This window comes from Fundulus heteroclitus, chromosome 14 (genome assembly GCF_011125445.2).
Source record: "Fundulus heteroclitus isolate FHET01 chromosome 14, MU-UCD_Fhet_4.1, whole genome shotgun sequence".
NCBI classification, from domain to species: domain Eukaryota; kingdom Metazoa; phylum Chordata; class Actinopteri; order Cyprinodontiformes; family Fundulidae; genus Fundulus; species Fundulus heteroclitus.
In genome coordinates this window covers 22,536,992-22,563,383 of record NC_046374.1, presented here as the reverse complement: position 1 = coordinate 22,563,383, position 26,392 = coordinate 22,536,992, and the positions used below count along the sequence as shown (strand labels likewise).

Here is a 26,392-nt window from a genome sequence, read left to right as displayed (position 1 = left end):
TCTGGCGAGTAAATTTCAGAGGGCTAGCTAGCTGCCACATGGCGAGTAAATGTCTGCACCAAAATAAGTTGTTTTTCAGTCATCATTTAGGTGGATGCTTCTTTATGTTCCTCTGCTTTCAGCTCATGTGACAACAAACGCGCACGTACACAAACACTCGCACATGTGACGCGAGAACGACAGCAACTACGTCATGTTCGTTTGCTTGCAACTAGCGTTTAGCTCAGGCTAATTACGTAGCGAGATTACGTGGAGATATAGTCAGTCAGAATTAATATTTTGGGTGTTAAAAAACATGCTTGGTCGCTTGATTCTTACATCTACCGGCCAACTTGGCCATTAAATCAGGAAGTTAATTTCGGACACTGTACGTAATGATTGTTTACTGAAAATTAGAGGCCTTATTTTTTTTGCAAATTTGGATTCACGTCCCCTATAGAGAAGAACCAGAACCAACTACAGAACCTAATATCCAGATACCCATAGGTTTGTAAAATCATACTCAACCAGTCCAGATGCTGTCAGTCAAAACGACCAATGCTGCAGCAGAACCATTTGATAGTGGGTTTTGTTTCACATGATGACAGCTGAAGGTGCTCCAAATCAGTGGCATTCAAATGTGCTCCTAAAAGGCATGCTGAGGCGGTAACTTATCCATCTGATTCTGCTGTGTTGGAGCAAGAACATAGCTGAGACATGCAGGACGCCAGCCAATGAGGACTGGAGTTGGACTCTAAAGCGGTTATTCTGGCAACAGAAACACCCAGGTTCCTGTTCAGCATCTCATTGTGGTGCTACCGATGAAAGAATGTCTTTTTTTTTTTTTGTCTGAACAGGGCGAGAAAGGTGACCATGGACCAGCAGGGAAGGGTGAACGGGGAGAAATCGGACCTGCCGGACCAAAGGTTAGGAAATGAAGCGGACGCTGGATGCAGGATCCCATCCAAAGGAACCGCTGTGAAGCAAACAAAGGGCTCATATTTGTCACTTTGCTGCCATCTAGAGTCTTCCTGCTACTAAAACGCAGGGCAGGATTTCTCCTCATACCACTACTTCCAAAAAAACTCATTATTTTTTGGAAGGCATTTAGAAATGCAATTTTTTTTTTCTTTCAACAAAGAAATCTGTTTTAACCATCATAGGCGGTATGTTCAAGGCTCCCCAAGAAGCTGGAGTTAAGCGAACCAGCTCTAAATGGGTTTACCATGTTGTTTATGTCTGCCAGTGACCCTGCTGGTGGCTTAAGCTGCAGTCTAAACTTGGAGGACTCGGATGACTCCGCCGCGCATCCTGTTCGAAGCCCAAATAGTGAAACCCAGGCTTTGTAAGGGAGAACGTTCAAATAAACACAACTTCTGTTGCTCGGCGGTTTACGTCACGTTAAAAGCTGTTTTTTTGGGGGGTGGGGGGGTTCTGAGCTGGCCGTGTTGATTCCTTAGCAGGACTCTGGGAGGTTGATGATATTTCCACGCTGAAATATGCATTAGATGTCCACTGATTCTTTTACATGGTAGTTTAGACAGAATTTGTCATGTAAATATGGTTCGTAACTGATTATTGTTTTTGTTACCCATGGCAGGGTTCACAAGGGGAGTCTGGCATGCCTGGGCCTAAAGGGTCAAAGGTGAGCACAGCACAGATGTTTTCTTTGATTTTTGTGAACAGCAGTCTCACACACGGCACCCTTCACATTTATCGGTACCTCTGGTGAAGATGTGTGATCAGCTTTAAAAGAATCAAACTCTGAAAATCATTGCCACTCGTTTTGTCTGGGAAATGAGATGACCATCGAGAGAAGGTTGATTTTATTTATTTTCTAGTCTGGAGAACTATTTCTGTTTTGACTCGGCCATTTTGGTTTGGTCAGTTTCTCCTCAAAAGACCCAAAACACACAAACTATTTCCAATTTTTGTTTGGCAGAGCCCACATGGCTTTTAGTTCGGTTTCCTGGTATTTCAGAGGCTTTGGGATGCCTTTGGAGGAGAACCAGGCCCACAGCATCACGGATCCTTTACCATACACTGCAAAAACGGATCTAAGAATAAGCATAGTGTTTTTGTCCTTGAGTTGAGCAGGTAAATAAGATCATCTGCCAATGGAGTGAGTATTTTGACCCCTACATTAAGATAATTAGACATCCTGCACTTGAAATAAGATGATGGAGATGAATTGTTCCTATTTTAAGTGCAAAAATCTTATTCTATTGGCAGATCATCTTATTTACCTGCTTAGATCAAGGACAGATACACTAATTTCAGGAAAATTTTTACTTATTTTTAGTTCCGTTTTTGCAGTGTACCTAACAGTCTGAGGTGCTTTTTGGTATGTTCACCCTCGGCTTCGTGCCAAACCCACCCAAAGGGTTTGTTACTGAGAAGCACAATAACGGCAGACTTAACCACGCGATTTCTGTTGATCTCTCACAAGAGTTTAGCTAATTAAAAGATGTTTACATTTGTAATGGTAGCAAAAAAATGTGTTTTTTATTCCTGGCGTGTGAGATTTGGTTCCTCGTCTTGCCCTGTTTGTTACAGTAGCAGCTGGTCTAAACTAGTGGTGGGTATTGCCAAAGAAGTCACGATTCGATTCGAATCACGATTCACATGCCACGATGCGATTCTATCACGATGCATCACGATACTTGAATTATTGCGATGCATCGCAATGCATTGTGATATTTTCACTGAACACTGTACACCAGTGGCTGTGTATGATCTGGATAGTGTCTTCAATTGATACATACTGTAACTGAAAGCAACTGAATTCATACATAGCTGTATTTATTGAAATGACTTTTGGATGTATTGCCGTGAAAATAAACATTACTGTAACTGGACACAACTATTACTATTACTGGAGTGGACTTACTGACAAAAAGTGCTTAGGATTTATAAAACTTTAAATAACAAAATAAGGATAATCAGTGCCGTTTACATGGCCTCAGTGGTCCTTTAAACCAATTAAATGAAAACATTCAAATATATGCACGTGTAGAAATTGGGGCTAGCTTGCAATCGTATGTCGTTTGTTTAATCAGTGCTTGCGGCGCTCGCTGCTCTTGTTTTTTCTGGATGGCGCCTCTGCATGTGCCTTTTAAGTTTGTTGTGTTCCCACAGTATTTCATCACGATGTAACAGTGTTTGCAAATTACGTGCGTCATATCAATTTTGTTTTTACCTTCTTTGTTTTTAAATCCAAAATGCGTCCAAACATCTGACTTGACATGTGATGGAGCCGGGCGAATGTTCTCAGTCTCCTCCATGTTTTGTTTATGAATGACTCGTCGCAGTATCCCGCGGCCGGAAATGCTTGTGACACAAGGCAGCGGGCGTCAACACATCCGCAGCGACATCTACTTGACAGGAAGTTGTATTCCACTTGTTTTTGGCTGATGTTCACCAACCATTCATGCAATTTTATTCATTCATTTATTCATTTTTTAAATTAATAATCGATTCTTCGCGTCAAGAATCGATGCATTGGATCGCGAATATTAGAATCGCGATGCATCGCCATGACGATTATTTGTCACACCCCTAGTCTAAACGTGTTTTGTTGCAGCGCTGATGGTAGATATGGGCGGGTGTAAGCTGAGTAGCTGTTTTTCTCAAAGCTATTTCCTGAATGATGAAGATTAACACAGACCTGCCTCGCTTCAATCTCTATTTTTTTTTTTTTTTTTTTTTTCATTTTCAAGAGTGCCGAGAAAAGTGGGAAACATGACACGTCGCTTTAAATTTTCAGGGAAACTGGAAGTCATTTACATACATGTTATACAAACTGTGTAAAAAAGATTATTCAAAGCTTTGATTATTTTAGTCCAAAATGAAAGGGAGATGGAAGCATGCACATACATACAAAGGAAACAATCCAATTAATAAAAACAAAAACATAAGAATAAAATATTGTACAACATCAAAAAAATTATGACATTAAATTAATTATTTTAAGGCTTTGCACATATCTTTACCAGAAGTACAATAGGTGTGGATGGCACCGTTGCTCATTTCTGCAATAAGTCATCTAGGTCTGATATCTTTAACCTTTGAACCTAGGGGATAGTTTTTTTTTCAATAAGTTAATGCTTTTTGTTTTAAAAGATAACTAAAAATAAAGTAAGTAATATGATACAAGATGATTGGAATAGAGCTCTAATATGGGACAGCCACAATTTAGCATCTCTATTTAAGACATGCTGCTGATGGAATCTGCTGTTCATGGTTCATAACAAAATGGTTCATTTGTACCCATACAGTTGTTGTTGTTTTTTTGTTTTTTACAAATAATAAAAAAATGGATGTAATTTTTTTTTTTCTTTCATGTAAGGGGGACACTGGAGATAAAGGAGATTTGGGATCTGTTGGCCCGAGGGTAAGCTGTTGTTTCAATGCATTCAGTCGTTTAGGTGCAGGCGATGCCGCTGCTTAAAAACTTCTCTCCACCAGGGGGCAGCAATCCCCCCTTTTTTTTAGACAGAGTAACTGGTGTGAAGAAGGGTCTCTTACTGATATGTGGTTCTGGGTGTGTTGCAGGGTCCCCCGGGGCAGAAAGGAGACCGAGGAGCCACTGAAATCATCGACTACAATGGAAACATCGAAGAGGCCCTGCAGGTCCGACACGTTATTGCCTAACCCTAACCCTTCACGCTTTTTGTTTGATTTGGCCTCAATCTGAAGAATAAGTAGTGCTCCGTCATGGCAGACTCGCACCAAGACATTCATTTGAAAGATGAACTCCACTTTCTTTACCATGGCATTGTTGATTTGTCCCAAATAAATAAATAACTAGATACGTTTCATAAGCACAGCTGAGGAATAGTGCTGAGACCACAGTTCCATGTAAAGTGACCGATGTAATCTTATCTCTCACCTGCTTCCCATTTACCCCCTCCCTCCTTCGGCCCCACCGCAGAGGATTACCACTATTACAGTCACGGTAAATGGGCTGCGTGTGTTTCTGTGTGTTGTCATCGTCACGTATGATCCATCTCTGTCCCAGCATGGAGCCAACGCAGCACCAGCACCCGTGTGCGCTCGCCCGGCCACACGTTTGCTCCACCGTGAATGAGGCGGCGCCGTGTGTGTCTCCTGTTTATGTCTCCTGTGTCACCGTCCTGGCATTAAATGTCTAAAAAAAAAACATCATTCATTTATTAATAATTTGTTTTTAACTCAGTCATTCTTTGAGGGTTTTTTGTTGTTGTTTTGTTCATCTAGTCAAACAAAGTGCATCCAGGGTGACTGCTGTCATGTTAAATGTTGCAAGGGAATTGAATTAAAATACCACCTCATGCAAATGTTTTAGTAGCTACGTGATCTCAGACACTTCAAGGATTTTTAATTTTTTTTTCCTTTTCAATAATTCTGCACACTTGACAAATTTGGCATAAAAAAATTACACTGAATACCTCTTTAAGGATAAATAGATTTTTGTTCTCAACGTGGCAAAACAAAAGAATCAAACTTATTTTAGATAATTACAAATTAAAAAAGTAAAAATGCTCTGCCTAGCATCATAATGCTGTATAGATATATATATATATATACCTTTTTTTTCTTCCTATAACAACGCATATAGAAATAAAATAGTGTAACAATATTTGACCAGAGTTTAGAAATCAGTTCAGCATTGTTAATTTATAGATATATTTATAGATTTATTATTTTTTTTTTAAATCTATATAAATGCAAGTGTGAATAAACAGAAAGAGTAACGGAATAAAATAAAGTTTTAGATGTAGCTCAGAAGAAAATCAACTAAAGAGACCACAGCAACATGTTTAACCACTCATATTTTACTATTTATAGAAATGCATTTGAGTAAAATGAACATTTTTAAACCTATTTATATTTCTCATATATTCCAAATAAAACATTTCTCCTTTTTAAAATCCATCTGCATTAAAGGACAAAGGGTCGAAAAGAAGGAAAAAGATTAAATCTTTTGTTTTCAGACCCCAAACAATACAAAAGTCAAGTTCACCTTCGTTTTTAAACAAAACAATAAGAATGTTCGCATGTAGGCAGAATTCAGAAGTCAGTATTTGGTATTTGGCTGATTTTTAATCTCAGCTTTCATGCACCGTGGTGGTGCCGTCGTTGTTAGTTAGTTTCAGGGGATGAGTTGATCGCTGCTTCATTAAGCAAAGGGATGCGAGCTTCTGTTGGAGCCCAACATACTCTGGGATAAAATGTCCGTCCGTACACGTAGAGATGCTGATTTCTGACTCCAGAAAAATGCAATGCAAAAAGGGAACTAAAAGTAAAAATTTTCTTGAAATGAGCGCATTTGACCTCGATTTTTAGCAGGCAAGTTTAAATGACATGCCAGTGGAATAAGATTCTTGCACTTATAGGACCTACTCATCTCCATCGTCTTATTTCAAGTGCAGAATATCTTAATATCTTATTTTAGGGGTGAAAATTCTCATTCCATTGGTAGATCATCTTATTTACCTGCTCAAATAAAGGACAAATACACTCATTCCAGGAAAATGTTTGCTTACTTTTAGTTCCCTTTTTGCAGTGTGTTGCAGCAAAAAGATTGCTTGTTACGTCTTCTTCATCACCGCCTGCTAAACCTCCAGATCAGTTCTCGTGATGTTCTGTCTTGATTAGCTGGGAAGCCATTTCAAAGTCGTGTTTGCCTGCATCCCCATCACAGCGTCATCAGCCTGCAGCAGCGTGTTCACCCAATTACCTCCGTTTGTGTATTTCTCAGTTTTATTTACTTTGCATGCGTTCCTTCTGAAGTCCATAATGTCAAACTTGCTTTTTGTTGTCGATCACATGTATGTGTTGCGTGTTTTTTTGTTGTTGCAGAGTCCGGGTTGTTTGTAGCGTCATAATGCCTCGCTCACATTCTAACACCCGCTCCAGCAGTTAGAGAGAAATACAGCTGTGGTTTCGTTTCAGTCAAATTTGATGGTGAAAATATCACAGAGATGATGTAGACCTTCGTCAAAGTTGAACAGAGTCGTCATCGGTTTCTAACTCTCTGTCCCTGTTTCTGTTCAGGGTCCACCTGGGCCGCCTGGACCAATGGGACCGCCGGGCTTTAAGGTAACAATTAATATCTGCATTTTTTTTTTTCCCACTCATGTTTTGAAACCGATTTCCCTTCACACAGTTTTGGGGTCACTGCTAAAAAACAACAACCAAAAAACAAAGGAGAACTTTGAAAGCACATCAGAAAAAAGGGATTCCTGCCAAATGTCTGTACTGATAGGCAACGGGTAACGTGTCACGAACAGAAAGAGGCCACGTCATTTGATGAAAACGGAAAAGTATGAACCCACAGAGGGCTGGATCCAAAGTACGACCTCCACGTACTTATATGCATGCTCCTTGTGAGATGACGGATGGTATACTGGGCTGTCTCAGATCAGGGCACCGCTGAGGTGCAACATGGTGGCGTCGTTTGGACCCAATCAGATTGTCCCAGAGATGTGCTTGATTTAGATCAGGGGGGCATGGAGGCCAGTCGGTGGTATCAATCCCTTCATCTTCCAGGACCTTCCTGCTTAGTCTTGCCACATGATGTCTGACATTATCATGCGGCAGGAGGAACCCAGGACCCACTGCACCAGCGAATCTAATGATGGACTTCATCCTGATATGTAATGGCAGGCAGGGTGCCATCCTGTACAGGTCCGTGCGTCCCAACGCTGACCCACCGCCAAAACTGGTCATCCTGAACAACGTCGCAGGCAGCGAAACGTTGACTGCAGCTTCTCCAGACCCTTTTCACGTCTGTCACGTGAGCTCAGAGTGAAAAGGCTCTCACCTGTGAAAAGAACAAACCCACCAACCCTGGTGTTCAAATGCCGGTTGAGTGTCACGACGCCGGGCATTGAGCACAGGGCCCACCAGAGGATGTCTGGCCCTAAGGCTGCGCTCGTGAAGTTTGTTCCTAATGATTCGGTCAGAGGCGTTCAGGCCTGTGGGCTGCTCTAGGTCTCTCTGTAGGGTTTTTGCACTTATCCTGTTCCGCGTTGCCCAAAGGGTCAGATACCGGCCCTGCCGATGGGTTAAGGACCTCCGAGGGGCCAGTTCAGCTCTCCTAGAGTAGCCGCCTGTCTCCTCCTGGCAGCGGCCTGCATTAATGCGCCATCCTGGTGGAGATGCCTCACGGTGACACTGAATCTGGTCAAATGAAAGGGAAAAAAAAGAATAAACTACCAAACCATTCCTGTTTTGGTGTCGTCTCGTTGTTACAGCTTTAGTCCCGCTGTTGTTAATGTCATCAACGGCAGACCAGTCAACTGATTAACTACTGAGCAGACCAATGTGCCTGGAGTCTGATGAGATGTTATACACTGATTGAAAAGCAAAAGGTCCACGCATTTCAACCGACTGTGTGGCTTTTTTTTTTTTGCAACGCCTCTGTCTTTTTGTGTGGTCTCAGGGTGATCGCGGTTTGCCTGGACTTCCTGGATTCGACGGGGAAAGAGTGAGTAGAGCGCTTTCTTTTGTACCCTGAAGGATACGTTTGCACAGTTTTGTATTTTTCTTGCCAAATTATTTGCGCATCTTTTGCGCTCGCCGCCTCCATCTCCATGTCTGTCGCACCAAATGCATGCAATTAAGTCCAGCAGACGTGAGAAAGTGATTTTTTTTTTCTTCCCACACCAGGTTGTAGTTGTCCCTTTTTTTAACGCGGGAGCAAAGGAAGGACAGAGGGGATCAAAATAAGAGGGAGAGAAAACACTTTTTTGAAAGAAGCTCAATTTTCTTGACGAAAGAGATAATTTGCAGAAACTTCAGACAGCCCTCGGCTGGAAGACGACTTCAGTTTTGTCTTGTTTCATTAAAAAGTCAGAAACTGCAGGTTCTTTTTCCATCGCTTTCCCCTGCTAACAATTCACCCCCAGCTCCCTGCCACTTTTTTATGGCACCTTTGTGTTGCAAACAACAGTTTTTCTTTAACACAATGCTGCTTTTTTTTCTGAATGTAGATAAATGTAGTGAAGAATAACAAAACAAAACAAAATAGCGTCTTAGTTTAAATGTTGGTGAACTGCATTTTTTTGCAGGGAGATGCTGTGTTCTCCTAGGCACCGTGTTTAAGCGCAGATCTGTCTTTGTATGCGCTTTGAGAGTCAGAAGCTATAACTGTAGTTTTGCACACATTTTGCCCGCTAAATAACTTTGTGAACGAATTCAACCCACGGAAAATGAATTCCCTTTAAAGTCAGCCGATGACAGTCAATTCATTTGTAGGGTCACGAGTTAAAATCCAAAGATTTAAATCCTTCTTTGTGTTCATGTCTCAGGGGTATAAAGGTTCCAAAGGAGACATGGGAATGCCCGGCGCGTCAGGGGAGAAAGGAAGCACTGGTTTACCTGGCTTACCTGTAAGAATCCCGCATCACCATTACTGCAACGACAGCTTCTAAAAAATTAATCTTTTATTTCGAACAGTCCATCTCACAGAGCTCGTTCTTTATAGGGCGTGAATGGAGCTAAGGGAGATAAAGGAGACCCAGGACTTCCAGGTCCACAAGGTCCATCGGTGAGTGACGTGTGTGTTTATTAAAAAATGCAACAAACAAAGTTGGCATTACATGCTGTTCATGACCAGCTATACAGGTAACTACTCTTATCATGGCGCACAGTCAAAACGTGGCTTTCAGTATCGCATTTTATTTAAACTTTCAGATAACTGGTCCTCCAGGGCCACCAGGACCCCACGGGCCTCCAGGACCTATGGTGAGTTTTGTATTTCCTGTATAAATGAAATGACATAGATAAGGTGAACCCGTTGAACCCTTTTTGTTGCTCGGGTCTCTTTTAGCTATTTGTTTTTCTTTTGTTTTTGTTTTTCGTTAACGGCGGGTTAATAAAAGAAAAAAAGACGGGCGTTTCTGGCTGTTAATGTATGGGGAAAACAAAGCAAACCCTACAAAATGCTTTGATGCCGTCAGTCAGGTGTTACACTTCAGTTTGACGCCTGTCCAAATAAAAAGCGGCATTTGGCTCAGGTAAAGTCCCACGGCTCTAGAGTAAACAGAAGACGCAGCAGAGAGCCTGATAACACCGAGCTTTGGGAAATTTCTCGCTGTTGAACTTGATCACCTTTCCCTTTCGTGTCATCAAGGCTTCAACAGAAGGCTGCTGATGTGACAAAGCCAACAAACGACTGACATTATTCATGTACCAACAAGCTAACGTGTTTATTTTGGATGTTTTTCAGGGACCCCATGGCTTCCCTGGCCCTAAGGTAAATGTTTTTTTTTTTAAAGACACAGATTTATGCAGTTAAGTGCAAGATTATTAATACCCTCCGGCATATTTATCTGTCAAAATGTGACAGGCATCTCGCAGAAGACAGTAAAATCAACTTTAAGAAAAAAAAATGTTTTCTCTGTTTTATTTGACATTTTATGCCCAGGGGCACGTCAAATTATTTGTACTCATCTCTATATCCATCCATCCATCCATTCATTGGTCATTGGGAAAAAGGCGGGGCACGTCTTTCTCAGAATTGCTGAGTAGCCTTTTCTATGTTTCCACTGGTATTTTGACTATTTGTCTCCAAGTCTTCAAGGTTGGAAGACCTCCTAGCCGTGACCCTGATCTTTAGCTCCATCAGATTTAAGTCAGGACTAAGTTTCGGCCACTCTGGAGCATTTTTACTTCCACTCAGACAAAAACTTGCTGGTAAAAGTCAAAGATTGTACTATCAGGGGTGTTGACAATTTTGCACTTAACTCTGCATCCAAAGGACAATCTTGTTTTCATGAAAGCACGTGGGCACTTTGCACATGCTCAGACTATCCATTATAGCACCAGTCCAGTACTTCAAAAATGTTATTAAAGGCAACAATGTGCAAATTCTAGAGACCTCGGTAGCTGTGAAGCACCACAACATGGGCCAAAAAGTTATTTGTGGGTTTTATTCCAGTTTTATACCCCCTGTCACATGTCAATGTGCACCTGGGCAAGGCACTTAACCCCAACTTGTCTTCTGGTCTGTGTATCGGTCTATGAGTGTGATTGGGGGAATATGGCTCTAGTGTAAAGTGCTTTAAGTGGTCAGGATGACTTCAGTCCGTTAACATAACAGTGCATTTCACCAGTATTACATAATGTGTAACTGCATAAGGATTCATGTTTGATTTTATTGTTTTTTATTTAAAAAAAAATTGAAATCTGTAATATGTAGCATACATTTGAATTAAACTCCCCTCAGTCATAACTTTGTAAATAAACATAAAAGCAACTTTCACTATGACTGCAGCCTAAAACTCTGTTTGGGGTGTGTTGCTACCAGTGATGCACAACTAGAAACCTAAACATTCTCCCATCTTATCTTTTCGAATAAGCAAGTGTCCTCGAATAGCAATTTTTAAATTTGCCCACATAATGTCTTCACTATAGGTCTTGACTTTAATGGGACTGTTCGAAGACACGAACATGCTTTGATCTTAGCTATTCCTTTGTAGCTCTTGCAGTACATTTAAGGTCATTTCCTGCTGGAAGCTGAACCTCCATCCAAGTCTGAAGTCATCTTGGCCTCTAACAGGTTTTCTTCCAGGATTATCCTGTGTTTAGCTCTATCCGCTGCCCATCAACTCTGACCTACTTCTCTGTCGCTTATTAAGAAAAGCATCCCTACAGCATTATGCTGCCGCCACCATGTTTCACCATGGGACTGGTGATTTCAAGGAAATGTGGAGTCTAGCGTAAATAACATTTACCATGTAGGCCAAAACAGTTTTTAATCTAAAAGGTGGAGTGAATTTACTAATTAGGAATACAAACATATGTATGCCACACTTCTCAGATCTTTATTTTTAATAAAGCGCCACTTTGTGCAGGTTTATCATATTAAGAACATTTTAGGTGACATAATATTCCAAGTAGTGTCCGAAATTAACTTCCTCATTCACCGGCCAAGTTGGCCAAAATATTAATTCTGACTGACCCCCGCTAAATATCTCTACGTAATCCCGCTACGTAATTAGCCTGAGCTAAACGCTAGTTATTAGCAAACAGACATGGCGTAGTTGCTGTAGGTCTCACGTCACATGTGCGAGTGTGACTGAAAAAAACACAACTTATTTGGTACAGACATTTACTCGCCATGCGACAGCTAGCTAGCCCTCTGAAATTCACTCGCCAAAAAGAAAATTTACTCGCATTTGGCGTCTGGCGAGTGTTAATTTCGGACCCTGATTCTGAGTTTTAAGCTTGCACGGATGTTTTTAGCCAGGCGTTGGACTTCAGTGGTGCATGATCTCCCTCCTGCTTCTCCTTTCTGTAGGGAGAACCCGGGTTGCATGGACTGAAGGGCATGAGAGGCGAACCAGGACACAAAGGAGACCGCGGACCGCTGGGTCTCCCTGTAAGTTGAGCGGCGCTGACCAGAACCTCTTTTTAAAAGACATTCACTCCTTGGTCAGAATTTTATTTCCACTTTGTCAACCAACCTACGTTTACGCAAGTTTGTTTGTACATGCGTGTGTCCAAAGGGCCTTGTCCACGTTCTGTCTTCATTTTCATTTGCCTGCTCTGACTAGCTTAGCCGAAGTTCCCTGTGATATAGCTGTTGTGAACCCTGCCATCGACCTGTCCTAATAACAGTGTTCATCTGGTACTAATCCCGCCTTGTCCATGTCACTCATACCTCCATAACCTCACAGGGAGCCTCCGGCTTGGACGGCAAGCCCGGAATTAGGGTGAGTGTCATGTGATCGAGGGGCTTCACCACCCAACATCTGTCTCAATCTGTCTCTCTTTCTCCCTTCATGAAGTTCAGTTGTCCTTCAGTTTTGTCACCGTATTATTTGCACACTGTTCCAAAATGCAAATAATGTAAGCTTTTCCACACACTTCATGTTGTCGATCTTCTAATTTTAAACCAAGGCGCAGATAGCTGCTACACAAAACCAAAAAACAAAAACATTTTGAGACTCTTGTTTTGTCCCGTGTCGCATTAACACACACTCATACATTAACTGTGTCAGCGGTGTTGTAAGCGTCCTTTGTGGCCACTGCACGTCTACAAGCTGTGTGTGCTGGTTGTAGCTCTTATCCTATACGAATACTGTACAATTACGGCACTTCTTTTTTTATTATTTTGCCGATGAATACATGCAGAACGACCCTGTATCAGTGGAAAAGATTTAAACTCACCCTGGCAACGCTACTCTCCACAGGGCACTGACGGACCTCCGGGTCCAGCTGGTCTCGCGGGGCCGAAGGGTGACATTGTAAGAGATTCCCTCGTTGTCTTACAGCTGACAGATGATGCAGCTCATTTTAGCCACAGTTTAAAGACGGCGTCTCGAGCGCAAAGGAATGAATTAACCTGAGATTTATCTGAAACAGGGTGAGAAAGGTGCTCCGGGTGAGCCAGGACCACGAGGGCCTTACGGACTACCAGTAAGTCTCACAACAGTGTCACGCAATTCGTAGACGTCGAGCTACACTGCAAAAACAGAACTAAAAATAAGTATAATTTTCTTGAAATGAATGTATTTACCCTTGATTTGAGCAGGTAAATAAGATTCTTTGCCAATGGAATGAGTATTTTACCCCTATAATAAGATAATTAGACATAATGCACTTGAAATAAGATGATGGAGATGAATTGTTCCTATTTTAAGTGTAAAAATCTTATTCCGTTGGCAAATAATCCTATTTACCTGCTCAAATCAAAGAAAAATACTCTCATTTCAAGAAATGTTTTCTTATTTTTAGCTCCATTTTTGCAGTGTACAATCTCTCGTCTGGCACTGAATTTTGTTTTAGTAGATTTTGTCCTCATAAGCATACTATATAATCAATTATTTGCTTTAATATGCCTCTCTTAAGGCTGTTGTTTGGGGAAAAAAAAGTGCCACAAGATATTTCATTTTAAATTTTAGTCTTTAACATTAAGTATTTCCACTTTTGGACGGGTTTTATTGTTGGCTGAGAATTTCGCCATATAAACACTTCTTGCTGTGGTTTTCCACCATTTATAAAAATGGAGAGAGTGCTCTGTACTGTAGTGTAAATATAAGAATGTCTGAAAGTAAAGTCTTTAGTTGTAATGTAATGTTCAATTTTGTTATTTTCTCTCCAGGGAGCAGCTGGAACACCAGGTTTGGATGTAAGTCGGTTCAACTATTCTGGCTCATAAGTTAACTTGCGAGACGAAGCGGCTAAGATCTACGGGGAAAGCAAAAAAAAACAACAACAAAAAAAAAGAACAAATTATGTTTGTGGAAAGAAAAAATAAAAATAAAACTGGAATCCAATCTTTTCTTAGTTTTTCTGTTCTCATGCAAATTGCCATTAGTGATGAGGCACAGCTAGTCATTACAGGAAGTTAGAAAAGTTCCGCTTTAAAAGCTTCTATGAATTTTGATATAAAGGAAAGGTTATTGGGATTATTCATGTTCTGTTTGAATTGTGCCATATATTACTATTTTATTTGTAAATTGTTTGCTCTAGATGCGTTTGTTTTTGGCAGTTTCACCACCTAAAGCTTATAGCTGCCATTTTTCTTAGAATTTAATTTATACTGATTTTGAGATTAGGGCTGGAAGATACAGACAAAAAGCACATTGCTAAAATAGAAATCATCATCAAAACATTCAAAACACATATTTCAAGTGCAGCCCTGGGCATTTTTGCCTTTGCTTAATAACTCAGTTTTAGATACAGAACACACAAACACTGAATTTAAACTAAATCTTTTATTCAACCAACTTTTCTTTTTTTTTTTACCAAAACTGCAAGTTTTAAAAAAAGAAAAATTGAACACAGGCTCTTCAAATTCTTTGAAAGGGGTGGAGCATTCCTGGGTCTGCCTTGTGATTGGTTGGGAGGATTTAATGACTGTAGTAATAACCTACATGGCTAGAATGGAAAAGGCAGTAAAACTGTTCTATTGAACTTGAACGTCTGGCCCTATTTATGATGAGCTACTATTAAACATCAGACAATCTGCCTCACTGTCTGATTTTAAATCTCTTCTTAAAACTCATCTCTTTGCTTTGGCCTTTGACACCATGTGAGAAGTTGATGTAAACATCTGCTTATTTTATTAGTCTTTTATTGCATAGTGCATTTTAATTATATCCCAATTCTGTATTTTATGTTTGTTTCCTTTTTTCCTTTTTTAAATATTTTTTCATGTACTTTGTACATCACTTTGGTCCCTTTGGTAATTTAAATGCTTTATAAATAAAGTTGGATTGGATTAGATGTTAGGAAGGATCCTAAATGTATGTCCTTCCTCTGATTTTTTTATTTATTTTTATTTATTTATTTGCTTGGAATTACCCAGAAAAGTTTGTTAAGCTGTGAAACAATGGCCCTCGAACTTTCTATTTTTGGGTGGTTAATGTTTGCATTTATTGCATATGTGAGCATGATATAAATTGACTCCACTTAGGCAAAAAAACACTTCTGATCCGATTTCCAGGATTCAATCCAGGATATCACCTGTAAGGTCGAGAAGTTGTTTGGTGGTGATTAAATACATTTCATAGGGAAATAAGTTCTGTTCACAGCTGATAATGATTAACTAAGGGATAAAGGAAGCAAATATAGGTTTATTTTATTAAAAAACCCACAGGGCAATTTTTTCACATACTAAAGCAACATATTCCAGAATGTTTCTTCATGTATAACTTAAAATCCAGTCATGTACAGTCAAACTGTATCACTTTTTTTTTCTTTTCACGCAGCTCTTTCATTGTTCACAATTCTCTGTTTTGTGGTATAAATAAATACATGTTAATGATCATCTTCCATTACATTTAGATTCTGTTTGTTCCTGATCTGGTTAGCTTTGTGTGCTAAGACAGCGTGATTAAGAAAAGTTGTACCTTTACAGGGGTTACCTGGATTAAAAGGAGATAAAGGCGACGATGGGGAGAGAGGAGAAAAGGTAGCTGTAGATATTGTGTAATGGCTTATTAAAACTCCTAACATAATAGGACTGATGTCAATGGACAGTGTAGAGATCTTCGATTTAAAGTATCTTTAGTGGGGTTTTTTACATCCCCAGTTTGAGGTAAATTTTGGGGTTTTAAAGTACAATTTCAATCATTTGCCTTTATAGTCCTAATGGATTTTCGTAATTTTCTTTTGCAGAAACATAAACGATCACCCTGAGTCCTCTCAAATCAGTTTTATTTTCTCTTTTCAGTAGTTTTACCATCTCATTGTTTCCAATCTAACTTCATTTTCAGGCATCCAAAAGAGAGATCAACATATATAAATCCAAACATGTCCATTGACAACAGGCTCTTCAGAATCATACATGTGTTGTTTTCCATGCATGAACATAAAGTAACACATTTCACATCCCTCATTTCTTGAGCCTGTTGGTAACGCTTACGTTCTTTGTTTTTGCACACGTTGTTTGTCTCTGTTATCAAGATCTAACATTTTTCTTAGATGCTTTAAAGTATATCCCGTTTCCCTGCATTGAGTTTTGCTTCCTTTTTTTCGAACGTAGAATAGATCTAAACATTACATCGCTTTCAGGCACTTAACATCAGTAATAAGATGTTGACATACACTCATCATAGACATTAGGGATGTAAGAAAACACTGACTTGTATAGAACACTGTAATTTTCAGTACTGTGGACCTCAGAGGCATTGACTTTAGGCACGATCCATAAAACGCATTGCCCTCATACCATTCTTTTTATTGTACATTATCTAGAAAATACATTTTGCTTCACACCATTGAACTATTAAGGTGCCTCTTGACATTGACTCCGTCTAACTTGTCCTTGGAACGACCCTATTGTGCACTAAGAAAGAACAGCCCTTCTTTTGTTATACAGAGAGTAGAAAGCCTTTATTAGCGTCCCTGGTAATCCTTAGTCCCACCGGCGCTCCTTTACAGAATGCTTTGGAGGTCCTAATCCTTCTGGAGAGCCAATAAAACAAATGTGGATTGGACGCTCAAACTCCCTTGACCCCCTCATAATAACTCTGTGAGATCTGGTCCATTTCCCCACAGCCAGGATGAAACCTGCAACGCCTTTACTCGATCTGAGTTTTACCAGTCAGTTGGAGTGTCTATTCCAGCACCCTAGAGGAAACGCTCCTACAAAGACAGAGAAGCGCGATCCCTCCATCACTGGAACACACTCACAAGAATTTGGATCACCACCCAGGTCTGCTGTTCGACAGGTACTGTACCAGTCCTCAATGCAGCTTTGAAGCCACAACAGCCCCAAAATGTCTTGACCCTTCAAGATTTGGGAAGGAGTCTCGTCCACTTCTGGCACTGCAGCCATGGTTGTTGGCACGCCTTTGTTGATTCCTCATTCACTGCCTCTTCCAGGCCTACAGTCCCCCTTGCCGAACACACGAAATGGTTTGCCAAAACTTTGTGGAGGGCAACAAAAGCTTTTCCCTTATGTTCTTTTTAGCCACTTCCTCTCGCGCCCAAGTTTTTATCTCTTCAACGACAGATGCCGCTGTTCTCTTGTGTATCCAGTATCTGTCCGCTGTATCAAGAATCCCCAAAGTCAACCGAGCCCTTAATACCATCTTCTTGAACTTCTTGAATGGCTTCCATCACTGCTGCTGTCCACCAACAGATCTACTTGCTGTCACTACTTGCACCAATGTCACCAAACTATAACTCCTGGAAGCCAGGTTTGCAGGTAAAGCCTTGGGCATCACCCAGTTCAACTCCTTGTTTCCAAAGTCACCTGGAACTTGAGAGAAACTCTCTTGGAGGTGGGAGTTGACAATGGTCCCAGTTCACCACTAGTTTGGGTTATCCTGGTCTGGCTTACAGCTTCCCCTGCCACCGGATCCAACTCCCCAAAGTGTTGATCAGCTCATAACTCTGCCCTTCTCCTCTCCCAAGTTTCTAAGGCATACAACCACAGGTCTGCTGATATTATTACAAAATTAATCGGCCATTGGCCCAAGATAGCTGGGTCATGAGTACGCTTATCTGCCACATTTTGCTCACACACGGTGTTTGTTACAAACAACCTTGGGCACACGTCCAACAATAAACCGTGGTTCATATTTAGATCGCAACAATGCTGTTGAAACCCTCCTTGTCCACTTGGGCATTGACGCTACCAAGAATCATAAAAGCAGCCCCAGACGTTGCCTCTTCCAGGACACCATCCAGAAACTCCAAGAAGGCCAAGTAGTCTGATCTGTTGTTGGGAATACAAGAACCGTCCAAACCTTCCCTCTGACAACTGAAAAACCACAAAGACTCCCTCTCACTCCCCCTCACAAGGCGCTCTGCTGGGGGCTTTACTTTTAAGATTTACAATATTGTGACACAGATAAAGCCCCTTTTTACCAATTCGTACGCATGTCAGTGAAGAGTGTGTGTCAATTGAGTTTTTAAGGTGATAATTTGAAACAGCACTTATGCTGATATGAGTGTTTTTAAAATGTTTGCATGGATTCTTATTCGTATTGTTTATGACTTCAAAGAAATGTTGTGACATTTCATTTCAAAGTGATACAGTTTGAACTTTTCCTGTGTTTTTTTTTTTTTCTGGTGGTTTTCTCCCTGCTAGTCTTTCTCATCCTTTGTGCCCTTGACACTACTTTGATTAAGTGTTTCCGACTCTACCTTGTTCCCTGCTGTTCTTGTCCTCCCTCCTCTAAAGATATATCCAATTCTGCCTTGTATCCCCTCCTATCTAACTTATCTGACCATGTGCCTTTACTCCTTTACGGGTCATAGACTTCCCTTCTATGATCTTTCCTCACAGCAGTCTTAATTGTTGGAAAAATGAATTTAACCTGACCGAACCCTTGTATCCGCAGGGGGAGAAGGGAAAGAAGGGCAAAAAAGGGCCTAAGGGCGAGAAAGGAGAACAGGGTGCCCCAGGATTAGATGCACCCTGCCCATTGGTATGTCACAACTGTGAGCTGGAGTTTGCCTGCCAGCTATGTGGAGCGGTTGCTCTAAACAAGGATGGAGCTCCCTTTGGGTCCGCTGACACCCAGCTTCTTGCTTTTGCAGTCTGGAAATCACCAACAAAAAAACGTGAAATGTTATGAGTATCTTTTTTCAAATTTAGTTACAAAAAGTGCCCGTTAAATCCCAAAAGCATGCGACTGGGCCCGATCGTGGGGTCGGAAAGCTCACAGGGCAGCTCCTCCTTCACACTCCCTACGAGTCTGTCGAGACGGACCGAAACAGGGGGTGAAGGGTCGTCCACCTCTCTCCCAGTAACACTCCTAGGTCATCTTTGCAAACAGGGTTTCCGGGGATTTAAGGGTGAAAAGGGGGAACCAGGGCAGCCAGGTCTGGATGGGCTGGATGCCCCGTGCCAATTGGTACAGTATTTCTCTTTTTCCTAAACCTCCTACCTGTGCATGCCACTCACCTTTCAGCCCATTGACAGAAAATCAACGCACTCATGCATGAAGTGAGAGCTTGACAAGCATGACCACTTTGTTTAACCACAGTTTTCATTTTCCATTTTTTAGTGACAAACACTAACATCTTCACTGCAAGCAGCCTCCTTTAGATGACACACGTGAAATATACTGAATTAATAAATGGTACTTGATTCATTTGGTCTATCCCTTTAACCAATTCCTGTCTTCCCTTTGGATAAAACTGGAATAAAAGGCTAAAAATCATCTGTCCACCCTGCTAAGCCCTCCTTTGACCAGTTACCTTTTAACCTGATGCTAACACAGACCCCTTATACTGATGAGTTAGCCATGCTACGAGCGCATGGATCTCCCTCTCTCAATCCGTTAACTCTCTTATCCCCTTCCTGCTTTTGTACCAATTGGGCCAGACCATCAAATAAAATGAAATAAAAGATCAATTTGGTTGCCACTGCAGACCCACAGCAATTTTGAGCCATTCAAACTGATTGGTACTTTTATTTACTCATGTCGCAGAAGCAATACGGTCTGACGCATGAAGACTCTGGTACAATGGGTTGAACAACATGTGGGGAAAATTCATATACCTTGGCTTTAACTGTTTTTTCTTTCATATTTTGTCACTCTACAACAACAAACAATGTGATTTATTAGGATTTCCTTTAATTGACCAACACAAAGAAACACGCAATAGTAAGGTGGAAAGTAATTTACATATGGCTTTCAAACTTTTTACAAATAACGTGTGTTTATGCTTATGTATTTAATTGGATACCCAAAATTCAAGTTAGCCATAGATAATTACCTTTGGAGGTCACCCTATTTGTAGAGTCCACCTGTACATAATTTAGCATAAATATCTCCCAAGCTTTGAACATCTCACAGAGCACTGTTCAAAAACAGATATATCTAAAAAGGAGAAAAGAGTATGGCACGCTTGTATTTCTAATAAAGCAGAGCCATTAAACTAAACTGACCGGCCAGAGATGCTGCCAATAGTCCCACGGTAACTTTGGGGGAGCAGCAGAGAGCCACAACTCAGGTGGGAGATTCTGCCCATTACAGCCTATTAATCATTCACTCTACAAATCTGTTTTTTGTTGAAGAGTGGTAGAAAGAGAGCTATTGATGAAGGAAAGCCACAACTTTTGATTAGAGATAGTCACAAGCCATGTAGGGGAACCAGAAATCAGGCGTTCTGTTTAGATAAGATCAAATCTGAACTTGGTACATGCAGAAGCTATGTGTGAAAGACAACCAACACTGTTTATTACCCTCAGGATGCCATCGCCACTGTGAAACTTAGCGATGGCAGCATCATGCTTTGGGGAAGCTTTGATTAATTTGTAAAAAGCTAAGAAAGACCTGAGACTGAAACGGAGGTTCACCTTCCAGCTGGATGACAACCATGAAAATACACCCAGAGATACACTGGGTGGGTTTAGATTAAAGAGTATTCACATATTAAATGGAGTAGACAAAGTCTAGCACTAAATGCAATTGAGAATCCGTGACAAAACATGACATTTTATTTTTACTTATGCTCTCTTTCCAATTTGACTGAGCCTCATTTATTTCACAATGATTAATTGGCACATATTAGTGTGCCAATTAGATGTGCAAAGATAGGAGAGAAATACCACAAAGTCTTTCAACTAATTGCAGTATTTCTGTGGGGCAAAAACACATGCCTTACTTTAGTTTTTTTTGGTGTTTTTTTAGTGAGAAACTATATTTTTCCTTTCACTTAGGCTCTACTTTGTGTTGGTCTATCTTGTAAAATCCCAATAAATTGCAGTTAGATGTGCAGCTGTAAAGAGACAAAATGGGAAAGGGGGCATGAATGCTTTTGCAAGGCGATGTAGATTCTGTGTGCACACATTCATTGAGCCATAGCGAGTAAAAAAAAGCATTCAGAGTTCTCAAATTAGTTTAATTTACTTAAACTTGTGTTATTTTTATTCAAGACAGCTTGATTTTTGTGTGTCTTCAGTTGCCATTTTTTGGCTTCCTGCTGTTTTTAAACTCTGCTAAGGAGCAACTACTGTATAATAAAAACCCAACAGCAGAATCACCATGATGTGCATGACCAACATATTTCTATGTATTTTGTGCATGTATAGGTTCATTTATTTTGGCTAGAATCAGATGAATTGTGTGTTATACGACTAACAGGCAGACACCGGTTGAAAGATTAATGCAAATTAATAATTAGACATTTGATTAAATGTACGAAACCCTTAATGGCTGTGTTTACATGCACAAAATTTCACGTTCGGATTAAATTGTATTCGGATTAAATAATGTGATTGTACTATTTATATGGGCACACAATCAATTCATCCAATTATAATGTGCATGCATATGCACCTGGCTTTGTTCAGAATATAACTCTCACATGCGCAGTTATGAAATTCCCCTAAAAAAAACATAGAAGAAAAACTTCCGTCTTTGCTAAACAAGAAATAGCAACAACAAAAAAAAGTAATATTGTACAAGTTTGTTTGTCTTCTGAGTGCCCAACTACGGTTGAAGTGTTACTGAGTAACCAACAATTTTAAGCTCATTTATTTTTTCGAATAGCAAGTTTATATGGGAAGCCCCGACAGTTTTGCTTCCTGACGTATTACCACCATGCAACAACGCGGAAACAACAAGCGTTTATTTGCTTGTTGATCGGATTATCAATTGGCATTAACCACCACTCTCTATCGGATTACAATTTCATTCCGATTCACCTTAATCTGGTGATCATATTCCGATTGGCTTGTTTATATGATTTTTATTCTGATCGGGGCTTTATTCGCATAACTTTTGTCCATGTAAACGTAGCTAGTGTTGAAATTCTAGTAATAGGTAGAGTTCCTTGTCAGACGGAGATATACATGTAAACATGTCAAGCAAAAGTAATCTATATATATATATATATATATATATATATATATATATATATATAAAACTTTTGCCTGACATTTTTACATGTTGAGAGTTAAATGTGTCCACACATTTAACTCCCTAGTTTCTTTCTATTTCACTTCCAAGCACCCAAACCTCCCTAAATTCTTTAACAGTCGTTCTTCAAGATTTTTTGCAAGTTTCCTAAATGTTTTCTTTGGACTTTGGCTGATTTTTCTCTCTTACTAAAGGTAGTAAGTTACCATTTTGAAAGCTATAAAATGAATAAATGGACAATCTGCATTATCAAAAGACCAACTCTTTTTATTCTCAAAGGCATTTCAGCTTGTTGGCGCTCATCAGCATCATAATAACACATCCAACAGTCGTATATTCAATTCAATTAAATTTTTATTTATATAGCGCCAATTCATGAAGCATGTCAACTCAAGGCAATTTACAAAGTCAAATTCAATCATATTATACAGATTGGGTCAGATTATACAGATTGGTCAAGCATGAAGTTACAGTATATGTTTATATCAGCCTGAAGAAATACAAAAGTACCAAGTACCACACAGCTATATTAACTAATTTACTCCTGTTTAACTCCCGCTTTGATGTAAAGTACTCTTGTCAAACTAAGATAGCCTCTTACAAAATACTATGAATTTTAAGTAGTTTCTAGAATCATCCATCATAAAGTGTGATAAAGAACACTATTATATAAAATATCTTCAGTAACATTGTCTTAATTTAACTGCTTTACTAAAAAAAACTAAAAAAGGCATCCAAAGTCCAAAAAAAATATATATTATCTTTCAAATTTCTTAAAACACAATGATTTAAATAGCATAATAAGGTCCCTGAAAGTATATTTACTTGAAATCAAAAAGAAATAAAATTAGGGGTAGTTTGAAACATTCCTTTTTTCCGTCTTTCTAAATCATCAAAGGGTCTTTGAAATACGCTTTTATTCCCTCTAACTAAAACTGTGAAATCATTACCAATAAACCCGAGGAATGATATTGCTGTCATTCCATTAAAACTGCATGTCTATTCAACAGAAGTGAACTTTTTAGATTTGTGTTTGATAATCATGATATTTTAAAGTTAATAAACGTAATAATTAACTTAATAAAAGTTAATTAACTTAATAAACATTTTTAAATAGATAAATAATCGTCTGACATAATGTGAAGTGTTGCATACAGTATATGCCTACTAATCACAATATGTAACAGTTTTACACAAGTTAAGAGTAAAGTATTGTTTCAGTTCTAACTATTTCTCTTCTGTAAACAGGGTCCGGATGGATTACCAATGCCTGGTTGCTGGCAGAAGGTGAGATATTCTGAGGCAGTGTTTTACAGCAATGTTATTTGTTTGTTTGGCAAATAGGATTAACTATATTTAATAGCAAAACAGAACTTTGCATTAAAAGGCTTATATCATCATCTTTGCAATTTTACATTTTAATCGTGTTAGGGCTTGTAGCATGCAATATTCATATTAATTTTTATGTCTGAAGTCGGGAAATATGCAAAACAGTAGAGTAAAAGAAATATATTTAGCACAAGGTAGCTGAGCTCGCTGCCGAAAGTCATTGAATAACTTCCCCCGTTAGAACATACCAGCTTACTGTATAACAAAACTCGTAATCCATAAAACCTAAATTCTGGCAGCATTTGTGTAAACATTGTAATTTCTGCTCCAGTTCTTACCTACATTATTATAAAGCATTGGTACACACTTGCATTTATTTAACAACTTTATCACCAGAAGGACCTAAAATCTACCATATGAGATATAGTAGTGAATAGGAGCACTTACTTTTGCAAAACTAATTAGTTAGCTTTTTTTTTTTTTACTTAAAAGCGATCAACTACACTATAGTAATGTAGCTGTCAAACCATTATTCAATGAATGCCATTTTTCACACCTCTGTAGCCTGTCTACATGTAATCTTCTCACTGTTTTGTGTGATAAAGTCAATTCAAGTTAATTGTAAAGGAAGTCAAAATGCTGACATACAGTTTTCATTCATTTGGCTCGTTCCCTGAGAAAAAAACAGCCGTTGAGTTTAACATCATTAGTGGTGTCCCAATACCGATACCAGAGTCAAGTATTCATATTTGTACTTGTAAAAGCAACCCGATACTCTAAACCGATACCACTTCTGTGCTTGATTTTCCTCCTGGGCTGAGCCGTGCTGCAACCCCACTCCTTACCAGGTGGTGATGCTAATACCCCAAGAGGTTATTTGCTGACCCTCCAAAAAAAAACAGACGAAAAACAACTAAATTGATAGTGGGAGGGACCGAAAATCTCAGTGTCTTTGGAGATATTTCAGGGGGAACATGGAGGACATTAAACGAATCAGAGCGTCTGCTGTGCTTAGCTAAGCTGTGAAGAGGAGGGGCGAAAAATACATGTTTTGAAACTAATAATTTGATAAACATTTGAAGACTGAACGTGACACAGCAAGTACTCCAGAAACATGAGAAAAATTACAACAGACAATCTATGTGTGGTACAGATAACAAAAGCTCTTACAGAATTCATCGCCCTTGATATTCGGCCATTTCCAGTGGTCAACGATATTGTTAAGTTATATTGTGATGTATAAGTACCACCTTATAACTTACTTATAACTATCAGTACTTAAAATCAGCGAGTACCTAAACTGGTGTACTTATACTCTTTCTGGACAACACTGGAATCAGGACACCACTACACATGATCCATGGACTTTTACTGACAGAAAACATAAAATGAAAATAAATATATTAAAATAAATGTGCTTACCTGGGAAACGTTTAAAGGCATACTATGCAACATTTTTCAGTTAATTAATATGTTCCATAACGTTTTGGATGATTAAATGAGTCATTTCAGGTTGAAGAAAGGTTTTCTCGGCCGCCCTGGTGATCTGTGGGGGAAATACCGCACTTGCAATTGCAGGAGCCCTCGGCTCGCACTCACAGGCTCAGAAGTCTGGTGCATCGCGAGAGTCGGTCTTGCTTTACGGGGAGAACTGCTACACGCCCGCAGTGAAAGGCATGCTCGTTGCTAGATTTGTGCAGTTATTATGGCGGAACCAGCGAGAAAACAGCGAAAGCCCATGTTGGAGCAGGCAAGAAAGAGGAAAAGGGCTCTGGACAGAGAGAGGAGTCGTACACAGGTGAACATCGGGCAAGCTTTTTCTGAATGGCGAGAGCTAAAAGAAAAAGAAGGCTGCAAGGCTGACGCGGACCTCGCGTTTCTGCTGATGCGATTGTAAGTAACATTGTAGGGTTTCCCTCACGCTACCGCCTCGCCAACATTCCAAAAAAAAAAAACTAACTCGATATGCGCGCAAAGCTTCCCCATTCTCCCCCCCCGCTCCGCTCCGCTCAGCGGCGCAAAGCTTGTCTCCCCCCCCCCCCCTCCGCCGGTCGTCCCAAATTCCTAGGGGAAACACTGCATTGGAATGGTTTCTCTCTCTCTGTGTGCATGTTCATACCTTCACTGTGTTAGTCATTGTTTGTACTGCCGTTTTTTCGACTTTTGTATTCGTTGCGTTCGCCTGTCTGCTAAGCTCAAAACAACCGCGCCTGTCTTGACGGAGAAACCAGAACAGCTGAGCATCTTTACGACAGTGCACTTTTACTTTCGCCCTCTGGGGGGAGCCTCGCTGGAAAATCAACCCCGGTTGCATAGTATACCTTTAACTCCCAAACAAAGTTGCCTTCATAGTTTGGCTGCTAACTTCGGCAGAACTACGGGCCATCACCACAGTGTTACCTGTTTTTTTGTCTTTGTTTCTCTGCTCTCGGCTGTTCCTTCGCTTGAAGTTCAGATTCAAATCGTTTCCTAACCCTGGGGGTGAAGATTGTTTTAAAGATGGACAGTTTTTTGTTGTATTAGAAGAATTCTGCCTTTAAAAATAAAATAAAAATCTGTCCCACTTTTCCTGAAGAGCGAAAAATAGGAGTACTGGCTCCATCATTGACTTTGTTGTCATCCAATTGATGTATTCCCATTAGAAATGTCAATATATCCACACATGATAATACTGATTCTAATTTAGAAGAGAAGGCTCTTTGTGTCAGAGAAATGCATATTGAAATCAATTTACTCACTTAAAAAACAAAAAACAAAACCAG

The 26,392-nt window shown here is 39.9% G+C and overlaps 1 protein-coding gene across 16 annotated transcripts in view; it reads left to right on the top strand.

The window, feature by feature from the left end:
• LOC105927933 (collagen alpha-1(XXV) chain) overlaps positions 1–26,392 on the top strand; it is a 242,659-nt gene that overhangs the window by 210,463 nt on the left and 5,804 nt on the right. For 8 of the 16 annotated variants that reach the window (XM_036146553.1, XM_036146558.1, XM_021317685.2 and 5 more), the window contains 19 exons: positions 837–905; positions 1,580–1,624; positions 4,328–4,372; positions 4,534–4,611; positions 4,913–4,936; positions 7,018–7,062; positions 8,408–8,452; positions 9,276–9,356; positions 9,452–9,514; positions 9,661–9,711; positions 10,196–10,222; positions 12,269–12,349; positions 12,648–12,683; positions 13,164–13,217; positions 13,336–13,389; positions 14,075–14,101; positions 15,836–15,889; positions 18,771–18,857; positions 23,550–23,588. In XM_036146553.1, coding sequence (XP_036002446.1) covers positions 837–905; positions 1,580–1,624; positions 4,328–4,372; positions 4,534–4,611; positions 4,913–4,936; positions 7,018–7,062; positions 8,408–8,452; positions 9,276–9,356; positions 9,452–9,514; positions 9,661–9,711; positions 10,196–10,222; positions 12,269–12,349; positions 12,648–12,683; positions 13,164–13,217; positions 13,336–13,389; positions 14,075–14,101; positions 15,836–15,889; positions 18,771–18,857; positions 23,550–23,588 — 1,005 coding nt within the window. Of the gene's footprint in view, positions 1–836; positions 906–1,579; positions 1,625–4,327; positions 4,373–4,533; positions 4,612–4,912; positions 4,937–7,017; positions 7,063–8,407; positions 8,453–9,275; positions 9,357–9,451; positions 9,515–9,660; positions 9,712–10,195; positions 10,223–12,268; positions 12,350–12,647; positions 12,684–13,163; positions 13,218–13,335; positions 13,390–14,074; positions 14,102–15,835; positions 15,890–18,770; positions 18,858–19,208; positions 19,287–23,549; positions 23,589–26,392 lie in introns of all 16 variants that reach the window. The other 8 variants (XM_021317686.2, XM_036146556.1, XM_036146564.1 and 5 more) reach the window with 4 other exon arrangements.